The sequence below is a fragment of the Theropithecus gelada genome, chromosome 3 (assembly GCF_003255815.1).
Source record: "Theropithecus gelada isolate Dixy chromosome 3, Tgel_1.0, whole genome shotgun sequence".
NCBI classification, from domain to species: Eukaryota; Metazoa; Chordata; class Mammalia; order Primates; family Cercopithecidae; genus Theropithecus; species Theropithecus gelada.
The window spans coordinates 37,079,666-37,094,965 of record NC_037670.1 but is presented as its reverse complement, the minus strand read 5'-3'; the positions used below and the strand labels follow the sequence as shown (position 1 = coordinate 37,094,965).

Here is a 15,300-nt window from a genome sequence, read left to right as displayed (position 1 = left end):
AAAAAAAAAAAAAAAAGAATGAACACTGATGGCTACTTGGCAGTTCAGAGCCCAGGCTCCAGAGTGGGGCCTGACAGTGTGCAGCCCAGACACGGAGAGGCCGAGCTTGTTGGGGAGAATCAGACACAGGGAGAGAAGTGGTGCTCCTGGGAGACAGGCAGGGCAGGAGAATAGGAAATAGAACAAAATTAAGGATCCTGCAGAAAATAGGAGACACATCAACTCTTCTATCTTTCCCATCAACATCATCCATGAAAGAAACTGCACAGAACATCGCTGAACTGAGAGAAGAATCTGCTCCTAACTAGGCCTCCTGCCCACAGAATGAACAGGAAGAGGAAGAAGTGGAGCAACGTCTTTCGAGAACGAATGCCAAAGTCAGAAGTTGCAAATCGAAGTTTCTCTGCTGGTGGTGTCTCCTCTCCATAACCATGAACTTGATGAAAATTCTAAGCCAACACTCAGTATTTATGAAATATTCTCCAACCTGCATCTGGGAGCCTGGAAAATATTAATCCATTGAATCGGAAATATAAAAACTAGGTAGAGAAATCAACACAAAATAGGAGAAAATGAAGCCAGAGCTGCTGAAATTCAGGGAAAAAAAGATAGAAGAAAATTACAAAACTTTATCAGTAATAAAGAACAGATTACAAGGTGCCCTGAAGAGAATAGGTTCAAATAAAAACTGAATAAAGGGTATTGAATACAAGAAGGACAGCCAAGAGAATGAAAAGGAGATAAAGAAAATAAAAAGGATCACAGAAGAAGGTTGAAATGGAAGCCAAAGGAGGCTGCATATTTGTATTATTGGTGTTCTTGAAGAAAAATAATATAACAGAATATTTAAAACTCTAATCCAAGAAAAAGTTCCCAAAATAAAAGAGCCAAGTTAACTAGAAGCTGCAAGGGCCCAGTGGGGTATATAGGAAAATTGACCACAAATAATCAATTCTGAGATAGCTTGGAAAATTATTAGACTTTAAAGATAAAAAAAAAAAAAATCCTCAAGGCCTCCAGGCCCAAAAAATATTTACAAAGAGAATTAGATTGGCCCCAGATTTCTCAAAAATAACACGCAAAGCAAGGAAACACTAGAACACCATTTTCAAGAAACCCAAGGAGAAACAAGCTGCTCTTCAAGTTTCAAGGTCACAGAAAATCAGTTTCAAACTCACCAGAATTCCAGAAACAGAGTACACGTGCCCTTGCTGAGCAGCTTACTGGAGGGTGAGTTTCACCGAAACAAAAGACTTCTGGGAACAAAAGGACCAACAGAAAGCATTTCACATATTTGACAGTAGAGCTGAGAATAATGTAACAGTTGGATCATGGGTTAATGAAACACAGGAAGACATGTAAACGTTATATACTGATAAAGTAGAACAAATACAACTAAAAAGGTGGGAGAAGGGAGAGAAAAGTGGAAAAGTAGAGTAAGACCATTGACTGACATATAGGTGGGAATCAGTATCATCTAGAAAAGACAGATAGTAACAGGTTAAGACAGAAAAAAGGGAATAAGAGCACTACAGAAGATTAGTATAAAAGTAACCAGTAGAATAAAGATACAAGGCCGAGCGCGGTGGCTCACATCTGTAATTCCAGCACTTTGGGAGGCCAAGGCAGGCAGATCACCTGAGGTCAGGAGTTTGAGACCAGCTTGACCAACATGGTGAAACCCCATCTCTACTACAAGTGAAAAACTAGCTGGCTGAGGTGGCACGTGCCTGTCGTCCCAGATACTTGGGAGAGTCGCTGGAACCCGGGAGGCGGAGCTTGCAGTGAGCTGAGATCGCGCCACTGCACTCTAGCCTGGGCAACACAGTGAGACTCCGTCTCAAAAAAAAAAAAAAAGATACAAAATTCATAAACCAAAAGAAAAAAAACACAAGAGAACAGACACAGTAAATATAAAAATGTAATACATTCAGCAATTGCAACGTGAAATATGACAGAATTGACACCAAACACGAACATGGCAGTTATATCAATAAAACTGGATGAGCTTAATTTGCCTATTAAAAAAAGATTATATTCAGATTGGCTTGTATAGCAAAACTTCAACTCTGTGTTGCACACAAGATACACACCAAAAATGCAGTCATTGAAATAGCTAAAAATAAAGGAATGAACAAAAATTTACCAGACAAATGAAAACAGTAAGACAGCAGGCACTGCAACCCTGATACCGAAGTAGAGACTTCAAGCCCCAAACAAAAAACATAAAAATGGCCCTTGGGCATATAAAAGAATAGCCCACATTATTCGTAAGATAAATACAACTTAAAATTGTACTGAGATTGTACTCTTCCCGACCCATCAGATTAGCCACAGCAAAGTCTCTCAAAATCTCATTAATCTTTTTGCCCGGGCAACTACTACTATAATTCTATTTAGTAGCACTTCAGTTTTGTATAAATTACCTATTGATCAATCCCCAGACCACTGGAAGAATCCTATCAATATACCTCAATTAAGAATCAAGATTATAAGGCATTATCTTTTCATAGTGATATATATATGTATATATATATTTGGCTAGAAATTTTTTTCATTAGCTTTGAAATTGTCAGAGGCGTTTGAACCAGAGCAACTCCATTTTGAATAGGGGCTGGGTAAAATAAGGCTCAGACCTACTGGGCTGCATTCCCAGATGGTTAAGGCACTCTTAAGTCATGGGATGAGACTGCAGGTCTGCATAAGATACAGGTCATAAAGACCTTGCTCATAAAACAATTGCAGTAAAGAAGCCGGCCGAAACCCACCAAAACCAAGATAGCGATGAGAGTGACCTCTGGGTTGTCCTCACTGCTACACTCCCACTAGAGCCATGATGGTTTACAAATGCCATGGCAATGTCAGGAAGTTACCCTGGTTTACAGACGCCATGGCAATGTCAGGAAGTTACCCTATATGGTCTAAAAAGGGGAGGCATGAATAATCCAGCCCTTGTTTAGTATATAATCAAGAAATAACAATAAAATGGGCAACCAGCAGCCCTCAGGGTCACTCTGCCTATGGAGCAGATCTTCCATTTTTCTACTTTCCTAAAATTTCATTTCCTTTTACTCTATGGACCTGCCTTGAATTCTTTCTTGCATGAGATCCAAGAACCCTCACTTGGGGTCTGCATTGGGACCCCCTTTCTGGTAACAAAATGATCAAAGTTAAAGCTGTAGTTACTGTAACTGAAGGTTGGCCTTGGAGTGCCATCCCATACAGTGCCATGTTTGAGAGCTGGTTTTCATTTCATTGGTGGCATTAGAAATGTACTATTATATTAGGGTTAATTCGCCCTGACACCCCAACTAGCTAGCTACCTCCCCTTGGGCCAGGCAAAATGAAACAGTAGCTTGTATATATAAATTGTTACATGTACATACCTTCATACAGCGGTCATGTCTAACTGCCCCTAACAGGGCAAGGGAGATAACCATTTTGTTCTTATGAAAACAAGATACACTCAGATGAGTTTTGAGTTTGTTCATAATGCAGAACGTGATGAAGCAAGTTTAATTTTCCAGCTTAGTGTTTTTAGTTTAAAATGTTGCAATCTAAAGCTAAAATGTTCACCTGAGGCCAAGGACAACACAGCAAACACACCAGGGCCAATGTGTCCTCAGACCTTTGGAATCGCAGTCAGATATCACTGTGAACTGCATGTTTGTGTTTCCCCCAAATCCCTATGTTGAAACCCTGATCCCCTATAATGGTATGTGGAGGTTGGACCTTGGGGAGGCACTTAGGGTTACCTTAGGTCATGAGGACAGAGCCCTCGCGATGGGACTAGTGCTCGAGGGAAATGAAGAGACCATCTTTCCCTTCACCATGTGAGGATGTAACCAAGTACCCTCATTTTTCTAAGAAAAAGAGAACGAGTTATTACTTTTTTCTCTTTTCTCCATTTTCCAGTTTCCCATGTCCTATTTAGCCCTTTAGAAATGCAATTATAATTGTTTACCTCTCCTTCACCAGACACTCCCTACAGGGCAAGGCCGTCTAACTATGTGCTTCCAAGCTCCAGTGAAACTCTTTCTCACCAGGAGACTGCTCGGGAGACAACAGTCAACTTACAACCCAAATTATGCCTGCTAAACAACTCTCCCCAACCTGGAGATATGACAGAATTGACACCAAACACGGACATGGCAGTTACATCAATAAAACTGGATGAGCTTAATTTGCCTATTAAAAAAAGATTATACTCAGATTGGCTTGTATAGCAAAACCTCAACTCTATGCCGCACACAAGACACACACCAAAAATGCAGTCATTGAAATAGCTAAAAATAAAGGAATGAACAAAAATTCACCAGACAAATGAAAACAGTAAGACAGCAGGCACTGCAACCCTGATACCGAAGTAGAGACTTCAAGCCCCAAACAAAAAACATAAAAATGGCCCTTGGGCATATAAAAGAATAGCCCACATTATTCATAAGATAAATACAACTTAAAATTGTACTGAGATTGTACTCTTCCCCACCCATCAGATTAGCCACAGCAAAGTCTCTCATAATCTCATTAATCTTTTTGGCCCGGGCAACTAGAATTCTGTAATCGAATTTTGTCCACAAAGACATTGACTCAATCGCCTGGTAGATAACGCACCAAAACGAGTACAGGGACCCCCACCTGCTTGCTGCCTTCCCTGCATGTTATTCGTGCCAGGCCCTCCTTTTAAAAGTGCCCACTTGGCTGGGGGCAGTGGCTCATGCCTGTAATCCCAGCACTTTGGGAGGCTGAGGCGGGCAGATTACGAGGTCAGGACATCAAGAATATCCTGGCCAACATGGTGAAACCTCGTCTCTACTAAAAATACAAAAATTAGTTAGGTGTGGTTGTGCGCGCCTGTAGCCCCAGCTACTCAGGAGGCTGAGGGAGAATTGTTTGAACCCAGGAGGTGGAGGCTGCAGTGAGCTGAGATCGCCCTACTGCACTCCAGCCTGGGCGACAGAGCGAGGCTCCTGTCTCAAAAACAAAAAACAAAAAACTGTGCCCACTTTCTGCTCCAAAAGTGAAGCAATATCCTTAAGGCAGGAAGCCTGCACGTCTTCCCCCAAGCTAGCTTTGGAATAAAAAGTCATTTTCTTTATACCATTTTCTCACTCTTAATTGGATTCGGCAAGCAGCAAGTGACTGAACCTGCATTTCTGTTACAGGGACACAGCCAGGAGGCTGCCATCTGTGAACCAGGACAGGGCCCTGGCCAACTTGACTGTGCTGGCACCTTGATCTCCTACATCCAGCTTTCAGAACTGAGAGACAGAAGTATTAAAGCCACCCAGTCTATGGGATTGTTACAGCAGCCTGAACTAACAGAAGGAGACTTTCCCAATAAAAAATTATGTACATACGACAGTATTTTAAACTACAGAGCTGTGGTTCTCAAATGTGATTGACTTTGTCCCCTAAAAGACATCTGGCAATGTCCAGAGACACATTTGATTGCCAGTGGGTAGATGCTGCTAAATAAATATCCTACACTGCTCAGGAAAACTCCCTTTGACAAGTAATTATTCTCCACAAAATGTCAGTAGCATTCAGGATAAGAAACCCTGCTTTGGCCGGGGGTGGTGGCTCACACCTGTAATCCCAGCACTTTGGGAGGTCAAGGCAGCTGGATCACGAGGTCAGGAGATTGAGACCATCTTGGCTAACATGGTGAAACCCTGTCTCTATTAAAAATACAAAAAATTAACCGGGTGTGGTGGCGGGCACCTGTAGTCCCAGCTACTCGGGAGGCTGAGGCAGGAGAATAGCCTGAACCCGGGAGGCGGAGCTTGCAGTGAGCTGAGATCACGCCACTGCACTCCAGCCTGGGCGACAGAGCGAGACTCCGTCTCAATAAAAAGCAAACAAACAAACAAAACCAAAAAGAACAAAAAGAAACTCTGTTTTACAGATAACAATCAGCTGTCTTAATTTTTATTTCCCTGGAACTTTTCCCTTTGTCTCTCATTTGGGTCAAACTTGAGGGCCAAAATGTGGAAGCAAAATATTTTAGATCAAGTAAAGACTGTAAATGAGGTCTAGGAAATATTTTGCCAGCACTGGGAGACACAAGTTGGCCCTAACTTCCTACTCAGACTTGCAATTAATACATAACAGGTGTGGGTACTCAACATGAGAAGATTTCTCACTGGGTACCCACAGTTCTTACTGTAGGTCAGTAAATGGTCAATATTGTTACCATAGAATCATTCACACCAGCACAATGGTGCTCCTCCAAGAATGTATTTATTTACATGAAAACACCATTTTATACAAATTGAAGACACATCTTAAAGAAGGGTTTGTCTAGGCATGCCTTCCTCCTTCCCTTATATTGCCACTTCCATTTTCGTCTTCTGTTGTATCATAAATAAAACTTCAGACTGGTTAAAGAAAATTGAATCTGCCTCTTCTCTCCCCACCCAGAATTACTTTGACTGTTTAATGTCTGGAGTCATCCTTCAAAGAAAAGTCTTGCCCAGGGTTATTTTATTTAATTTATTTATGTAATACAGTGTAGAAAGCGATCATGTCATAAGCAATGATTCTGTACAATCATCCTGCAGAAATTTTTTTTGGAGAATTCTTGGTAATTTAAGACCAGCAGAGCACCCCTCCCCACCCGCCCCGTAAAAGTGCTTACAATGAACAGGGATTCTTTTCTTTATCAAAGACCCAAAGATACGTGGACAAAAAAAAAAGCTCGAAGTCTCAATGCCTAATGTGTGCACATAAAACAGGCACAAAGAAACAAACGTGTATCCTCTTAATTCCTATATCACAAATATAGCAGAAGCAGCAATCTGTACAGTAAAATGCAATCGTGGAAAAAAATCTCTCTAAAGCATCTGAAATACTTAAAAATGTTTAACTTTAAAATGCATAGTGATCAGGAAAGGAATACTTAGGCAAGAGAAGCAGCTAAACTCCCACGTTCACATGAAGCATCCCCCATCGATTCTTAAAGCATATGTAAAGTAGGACTTAATTGGGTCACAAACCACAAGAATAATATACAACTGGCTAAGGGGCTATGTGATAAATAATCAGGAGAGAATCTATTCATGCACTAGTTTGATACAGCTAAATTCTTTACAGTACACAAAACCCATTAATAATGTAGTGTAGAGACCAAAATGTAAAGAGAGAGAGAATACATTACTGATTTGTGGATTAATTCAAGTTCAGGCATCTACTTGTGTTACAGCACAGCTGTCAAAAGGCGATAATGAGTAAATCATAAAACAGAGGGGTTTGTTTCTTCCAACAGTATTCTATAAATGGACACCGATGGGTAGTGAAGCAATGGTTTTGCTGTCCAACTTCAGAGGCTGCTGTGGCGGGGGTCTAGTTCTGCATCTGCTCAAAGAACTTGTAGGTTGGATTTTCATAGCCGTTCTGCTGCATCTTGGACAGGTGGCGCTCCTCTGGGGTGACAGCGGCGTCAACCTGAAAAACAAGGAAGAGGAGAGCTGAGTAAAAAATAAAAATCAATCCTTTAAGGGTGAACATGGAGAAGCAGCAAAAAGATAAGGAGTACAGTACTCTTCATTGCAGAACACCCATGATTTTCTCCCCCACTTTGACATCTTGGAGAACACCTTTGCCCACCAGTTACACAGATGCTGTGCTCCATCTAGCCACCAGGTGGCGGTGGAAACCTTGGTGCACTTATGAGGTGTCCAGTGGTGGTTTCTGGTTCCCCAGCTCCACAGTAAGTGGATAAACCCAGTGCAATGGTATTTTTTCCTCCCCTGTTGGCTCAATAAAGGACAAATGGTGTCAATGAAAGCCTGTTTTACTTGGAAGTGTTTTGGTAAGATAGATAAAACCACAAGAATATCAAGGAGGGAGATTCAGCAAAGTATACTGTATCTTCGGTGACACTCAAATCTGTGTAGAAAAATACCCGATTTCCTAGACTGCTGAATATCTTCCCATGCTGATTTTAGTCTAGCCCGTTTCTATCAAATTTTATGTTTGTTAAAATGTTAAAGAGAGGTTTGAGAATCATTTAATTAAACAATAACATACATATGCCAAAGGGGGCTATTATTTGGCACAAGAAAAAAGGAAGAGCAAGGACGACACCATTTTAGATTATGTAATTTTAAAAAAACTGATAATTAAGATACTATAGAATTATGTTCAGCTAAAAGTTTAAAATCAGACCCTCTCTGTTAATATGCTGCTTTACCTCTAACTAAGGTGAGGCCAGTAATTGAAGACGTTTTCCTCCCTGAGTCACTGTTAGAGCTGTGTAGGGAATTTACTCTCTGCAGGTTGGGCAGGGTACTTACCACTACAACGTGGGCAGTGGCTGTTCTTGTTTTACTATATTTGTTATACCTCTCCCTGTTCACAGAAGACAGGAGGTCCTTAACTCTGCTGAATGAGTAAAGGCTTACTTTTTTGTCTGTTAAAATTCCTTTTTTGTAAAACCATGGTAAGATGGAAGAGAATAAATACAAAATCATCAGAATGAAAAGACATGTTTTCCAGAGAAAAGTTCGGATGTACCATACAGAAAATAGTCCTTCAAAGGATAGTCCCTAGAATGGGCTGCTCATTCATCTCTGGGAGAATACTTCAGGCCCATTCCCCCTTGCTGAGCGTTGCTAAGTGACATTCCCCCACTTATGCAGCTTTTCCCCCTACACATCCTGTCTGGCACAGATCTGAGCCTACACAGCAATGCCCCTGAAGCCAAGGAAGAAAAAGTACCAGTGAGGACGTGATGTCAGCAGTAAGACATGAGGTCTCAAGATGGAGCTAGATATGTCATGACTAGACCACACTGGCTGATAGTAATTCAGACTAAAAGATCTGTCAATATAGTTGGGTGCGGTGGCTCACGCCTGTAATCCCAGCACTTTGGGAGGCTGAGGTGGGTGCATCACTTGAGGTCAGGAGTTCGAGACCAGCCTGGCCAACACGGCGAAACCTTGTCTCTACTAAAAATACAAAAATTAGCCAGGCGTGGTGGTGCACACCTGTAATCCCAGCTGCTCCAGAGGCGGAAGCAGGAGAATGGCTTGAACTTGGGGGACCGAGTTTGCAGTGAGCCAAGATTGTGCCACTGCATTCCAGCCTGGGCGACAGAGTGAGACTCCATCTCAAACAACAACAACAGCAGCAAAAACAACAATAACGCAAAACAAAACAAAACAAAAAGGCCAGGCGTAGTGGCTCACAATCCCAGCACTTTTGGGAGGCCAAGGTGGGTGGATCACAGGGTCAGGAGTTTGAGACCAGCCTGGCCAACATAGTGAAACCCCATCTCTACTAAAAATACAGAAAAAAATTAGCCGGGCGTGGTGGCACGTGCCTATAGTCCCAGCTACTTTGGAGGCTGAGGCAGGAGAATTTTTTGAACCTGGGAGGCAGAGGTTGCAGTGAGCCGAGATCGCACCACTGCACTCCAGCCTGGGCAACAGAGGGAGACTCTGACTCAAAAAATCTGTCAGTATAATCAGGTCCCCCATGGTCCCTTTGTACAGCCCCTCTCCATGTGATTGACTCTTTTCAGTCTGGGAAGGAGGTGGAATGACTAGCAGTGGCTCATCCCAAGGCAGCTGGAATAGGTAGATACACAGCTCCCTCGTCCCTTGGGACAGAGTGTTCCCTCCATCACGTGCCCTGATTCTTTTTTTTTTTTTTTTTTTTTTTTTTTTTGAGTTGGAGTCCTGCTGTTGTCGCCCAGGCTGGAGTGTAATGGTGCAATCTCGGCTCACTGCAACCTCTGCCTCTGAGGTTCAAGTGATTCTCTTGCCTCAGCCTCCCGAGTAGCTGGGATTACAGGCACCTGCCACTACGCCTGGCTAATTTTTGTATTTTTAGTAGAGACGGGGTTTCACCATGTTGGCCAGGCTGGTCTTGAACTGACCTCAGGTGATCTGCCTACCTCGGCCTCCTAAAGGGCTAGGATTACAGGCGTGAGTCACCACGGCCACGTGCCCTGATTTTCAAGTTCCCATTTATGGAGAGACTGTGTGCCACTGTGAATCCCTCTAATCTACCATCCTATGGCTCAGAGCTGCCTGAGTTCCCCTGCAGCCAAACTCTCATGTTACTCCAATGACAGACCTAGGCATCTCCCCTTAGCACATTCCCACCAACAAGCTCTAACCAAGGCCAGTCCTCAGAGGACACTACTCGAATGGATGCTCAGCTTCCCTGTCCCTCTGGGAGCAAATCACAGATGTTTTCCTCATCCTCTCCTCTTTCCTTTGATCTGCACTGTTGTCAACAAATGAGGTCACCTGGCTTTAACTGGTAACTGTGTAATTAGCCTCCAACTTGTAAGTTAAAACACCATGGTTAAAGATTAGCACCGATCATGAGAGATTTCATTCACCCTGTAAATCTGCGTGCCAGGAGACAGCCTACCTGCAGCAGTATGCCATTCGAACTTGGGCATCATTTCTGCTCCCCGCCACCTCGTAACTGACATCTCAAAGAATGCCCAGGTTAAAAAAAATGATCTTGCTTAGGAGATCAAGCACAAAGCTGCTACGTTTCTGACTACAGAAGAAAGCCCCCATGCTGCTTCATTGTTGGAATATTACGCTTTCATCTCTTCCAGGAGGCACATCCACCACCACACTCGCTGTCAACAATCATTTGCATGCGTCAGGGGCAGGGGAACACCTGGCAATTTGATAGGTTTATCTCCCCTTCAAACTCCAAAGCCAAATACTTGAGTCCCCGGCTAGAGAGGCGAGGCTCCAAGGCTGGTGCACCATCCAGGCCTCTAACTCTCCTGTCTTTTCTTGGCTTCTGTTTCGCTACTTGCTAATCCTATTACCTTTTGCCACTGAGAGGACAGTTACATTGTGCCATTCCTGCCATGGGGCAGCTTGGCCCTCAGACCTCAGAGGGCTCAGGAGCTACAGGAGAAGGGATTATCTTGACAAAAGGGCATCCAAGGAGTATGGATTGGATCTTTAATCTCTAAGCCCTTGAAAGCTAGATGTGAAAAACTGAGTACTCATGTCTATGGATAAAGTTACCGCTAAAGGAAGAGCAGCAGGTAAGGGTACCCTTCCTCTCCAGCAGGCTCACCAATCTCTTCCTCATTGCTAAGCTACAGCAGTGGCAAGGCCACTAGGTGAAGGCCAGCCCCACCATGCCCCTGTGCAGACAGGGCCTCTGCATGGACGCAGTATTATTTCTCTTAAAGCAGAGCCAGGGGAGGTTTGAGCCCATGGTGCTTGTTCTGGAAGGAATAAGACAATGAAGCTGTCCAGGCGCGGTGGCTCACGCCTGTAATCCCAGCACTTTGGGAGGCCGAGAGGGGCGGATCACGAGGTCAGGAGATCGAGACCATTCTGGCTAACACGGTGAAACCCTGTCTCTACAAAAAAAAAAAAAACAAAAAAAACCCAAAAAACTAGCCGGGCATGGTGGCAGCACCTGTAGTCCCAGTTACTTGGGAGGCTGAGGCAGGAGAATAGTGTGAACCCGGGAGGCGGAGCTTGCAGTGAGCTGAGATCCAGCCACTGTACTCCAGCCTGGGCGACAGAGCGAGACTCTGTCTCAAAAAAAAAAAAAAAAAAAAAAAAAAAAAGACAAGTCAGGGACAGAATTTCCATTTTTCCAACTAGGTAGGAACATCTGTCACTTTCTGGGATGAAGACACACATACCTACAACCACTGAATAGTCATTCTCTTCCCAGACTGCCTGGAACACACAGCAGCAGGAACTGATCTGAAGTCTTCATTTGGTTCTCAGTACGCTGCACCTTCCTGAGACCTGGGTCCCTGTACTGCATGGCAGCACGGCTTCAACTGGCTGCTGCCTATGACACATGCTGAAAAGAGCTGAGCCCAAACAGCCTGACCCCGCCTTGTCCTAAAATAGCTTTGAGGAGAACTTTTGACACTCTTTGGCTTACCTCCATACCCCCTTACCCTTTTCTCCCTTTCTCCCTGAACCTGATTCATTGGAACCATTTAGTCCTTCACTGTATCCAGAGTAATTTAGAGCTCAGCTATCCGCCTGCAGGGACAACATTCTATTTGGGTGTCCTTAGTTTCCAGGTCTCCTCTTATTGTCCCTTTACATGGAGGTGTGTGAGCTAGGAGAAGAGGCAGGAAACACAATGTTTACATTTTATTATGTACAGTAACCAGCAGGATGTGGATTGATAGATGTCCTTTTATACAACGGACTGAGTCAGGCCAAATGACAGAATCCTGTCATTGAGATGGACCAGACAAGTAAAGGAGGGTAAGGGAACTAAGACGTACAACACAACAATAGTGTGACACATCAAAGGAGCCACAAGTATGAGGAAAAAAAAAATAAAAGCAAAGAAAACAGCCAGGAAGTTTTCAAGCTAGTGACTTATCCCTCCTAGTAACCTCCCAGTAATTGCTTGCTACTTAGTTGTGTAGATGCTTGTTTTCCTAATTTTGATGCCATCTCTTTATAGTTATATATAAAACTAGAAAGCAGTTGACTGTGTTTATTGCCAACATCAAGCAATTCTTCAGGCAGGTTCAGGAACTCCTTTGCTATCCCTTCATAATCTTTTTTTTTTGACAGAATCTTGCTCTGTCACCCAGGCTGAAGTGCAGTGGTGTGATCTTGGCTCACTGCAGCTTCCGTCTCCTGGGTTCAAGCAACTCTCCTGCCTCAGCCTCCTGAGTAGCTGTGACTACAGGTGCGCGCCACCATGCCTGGTTAATTTTTTGTATTTTTATTAGAGACAGGGTCTCACCATGTTGGCCAGGCTGGTCTCAAACTCCTGGCCTCAAGTGATCCACCTGTCTTGGCCTCCCAAAATGCTGGGATTACAGGTGTGAGCCACCGTGCCCGGCCTGTAATCATTTTTGATGCTTTCCTTTGATCTTCCAATTTCTCTTCCTGCTGCTCTGTAAGCAGAAAGCCACTCCTAGGTTCTGCACCCACCCTCACTTCTCCTTATCATGGCTTTCCGTTCAACCTGACCACTCTCTCCAACTACTCTACAATGCCGACGTCAGTATATCTGTACCCTTGTGGGTCAGTTTCTGGCTGGGAAGAAAGGACTTCTAAGGACATCTTTTTATGAAGTCACTAGTGTGACAGCACATTTCTCAGATATGCCATACCTCCATAAAAGCCAAATAAGGAACTCTCTTCTTATTTAGGTCATTAATGAGATGACCAGGAGGTGGGACGGGGAGACTCCTGGTGTTCCAGTGATCAGATCCGTGAGAGGAAAACTTTTTCACATCCTATAATAAAGAGAAGCTGTGCCCCCAACTTCTCCTTATTAAAGGTGACATCTCTGGGGAGAGTAGCAGAAAGAGCTACAATACGTATTTTAAAATATCCAGTGTCTACGTATGTGAACGTAGAAAAGTACCGCTTGCTACTAAACAGATCCTGGGATCAGTGGGCTTTGCAGGAATGTCCTAAAACAGGAGCAAAGGTGGGTGATTCAGCTAGTGCTGAGATTTCCAGCCACCAGAGGGGTATTCTGACATGGAGGGCGCATTTGGGGAGTGGTAATAATAAAGGGCTATTGCTTGAAGCACCAATAAGGCACAGTTACCTCCTTGGGAAAGCATGGCCAGCGGCTCACAGAGTGACTCTCTGGCCTTATGGCTAAGTAAATCAGTAAGTCAATAGGTACTGCTTAATTTTTTTTCTAAAAAACAAAAGTAGCAAGTGTTCATTTCCAAATGCTAACAACTCTACCAATAAAAATACAGTCATGGGTCACATACTGACATTTTAGTCCATGACAGACTAAACATATGATGGTGGTCCCATAAGATTCTAATATTGTATTTTTTTACTGTACCTTTTCTATGTTTAGATACACAAATACCTGCCAGTGTGTTGCAACTGTCTATAGTATTCAGTGCAGCAACACGCTGCACAGGTGTGGAGCCTAGAGGCAATAGCTTGTAGGTGTGTAGCCCAGGTGCGTAGCAGGCTACCATCTAGATTTATGTACATGTACTTTATGATGTTTGCACAGCGATGAAACCGCCCATGACACATTTCTCAGAATGTTATCTCCTGTGTGAAGTGGTATGTGGCCGTTCTAGGCTTGTTTCATTTATACATTTGTTCTCAGGCTTTTTTCCTAGGGTTCCTATCTCTGTGATCTTCTGTAGGCATTTTTCACTCTAAAAACGAGCAGTTTCCTGGAAACCAATGCTTTCATCATGACTTCTTCATGCACCGATGGTATGTAAGTACAGTGGTATTCTGTTCTGACTGACTGAGGTGAGTCCAACTGGAAATATTCATGTACTCATTTTTGTTCTTATTGAAGTAGGGTTACTGATTAATGAAGGTTAGCCAGAGCCGGAAATAAAGGTATTTCCATGTACTTGAGTGTGAGAGAGCCTGTTAAGGTAGGAAGAGGATGTTTCACAAGCATCACTTCCGTTCCGTGCAGACGCTGGGATGCTGAGAAAAATGGTGCTCTGAAAGCCCACAGTGCTCTCCCACCTGAGAACATGCATAGGCTGGGTTGCAACTCCCTGTGTTCAAGTTCTACCATCCCAGCTAGACTATACCTTTTTTGAGGACAGAAAAGGAGAATGTGGTCTATTTCAACACTGCTGTACAGACACACCACAGCACTGGACAGAGGGCTGCCTTCAGGAAGGACAGCCACAAAGGTCTTGAGAGGAAGAAGGAGATGAGAGGACATAAAACACAAACGAGGTGGGGCCCTTCATTTAGAAAGGTTTCCAGTTGCTCTCAAGTAAACAGCAAAATGAGTATCTAGAGAAGAGCTGAACAGCCATCTTTCCCGATTTTGCTCCTGCAAGGATACCTTCTGGCTTAAAAATTAATTTCAGAATCTGGGTCAAAATGTCAACTTCTCCTCTGACATTTTAAGTCCAATGAGACACTGCTTGGTAACTGATTAAATAAAAAAACCATTTTAATTCAGGCAGCTGGAAGAGCACTTAAAGGGCAACTGGTTATCTGGGAGGCAAGGGATACAATTTTCCACTCCCTAAGGCTTGTGCATAGAACTGAAAGGAAGGAGTGTTAAAATGATGTGTCGGCCGGGCGCGGTGGCTCAAGCCTGTAATCCCAGCACTTTGGGAGGCCGAGATGGGCGGATCACGAGGTCAGGAGATCGAGACCATCCTGGCGAACACCGTGAAACCCCATCTCTACTAAAAAAAAATACAAAAAACTAGCCGGGTGAGGTGGCGGGCGCCTGTAGTCCCAGCTACTCGGGAGGCTGAGGCAGGAGAATGGCGTGAACCCGGGAGGCGGAGCTTGCAGTGAGCTGAGATCCGGCCACTGCACTCCAGCCTGGGTGACAGAGCGAGACTCC

General features: G+C 43.8%; 1 protein-coding gene across 10 annotated transcripts in view; it reads right to left on the bottom strand.

The window, feature by feature from the left end:
- Positions 1-6,224: 6,224 nt before the first annotated feature.
- APP (amyloid beta precursor protein) overlaps positions 6,225-15,300 on the bottom strand; it is a 288,793-nt gene continuing 279,717 nt past the window's right edge. For all 10 annotated transcript variants that reach the window (XM_025378892.1, XM_025378883.1, XM_025378884.1 and 7 more), the window contains one exon: positions 6,225-7,446. In XM_025378892.1, the coding sequence (XP_025234677.1) occupies positions 7,345-7,446 (102 nt within the window). In that variant the 3' untranslated portion in view covers positions 6,225-7,344. The remainder of the gene's footprint in view (positions 7,447-15,300) is intronic.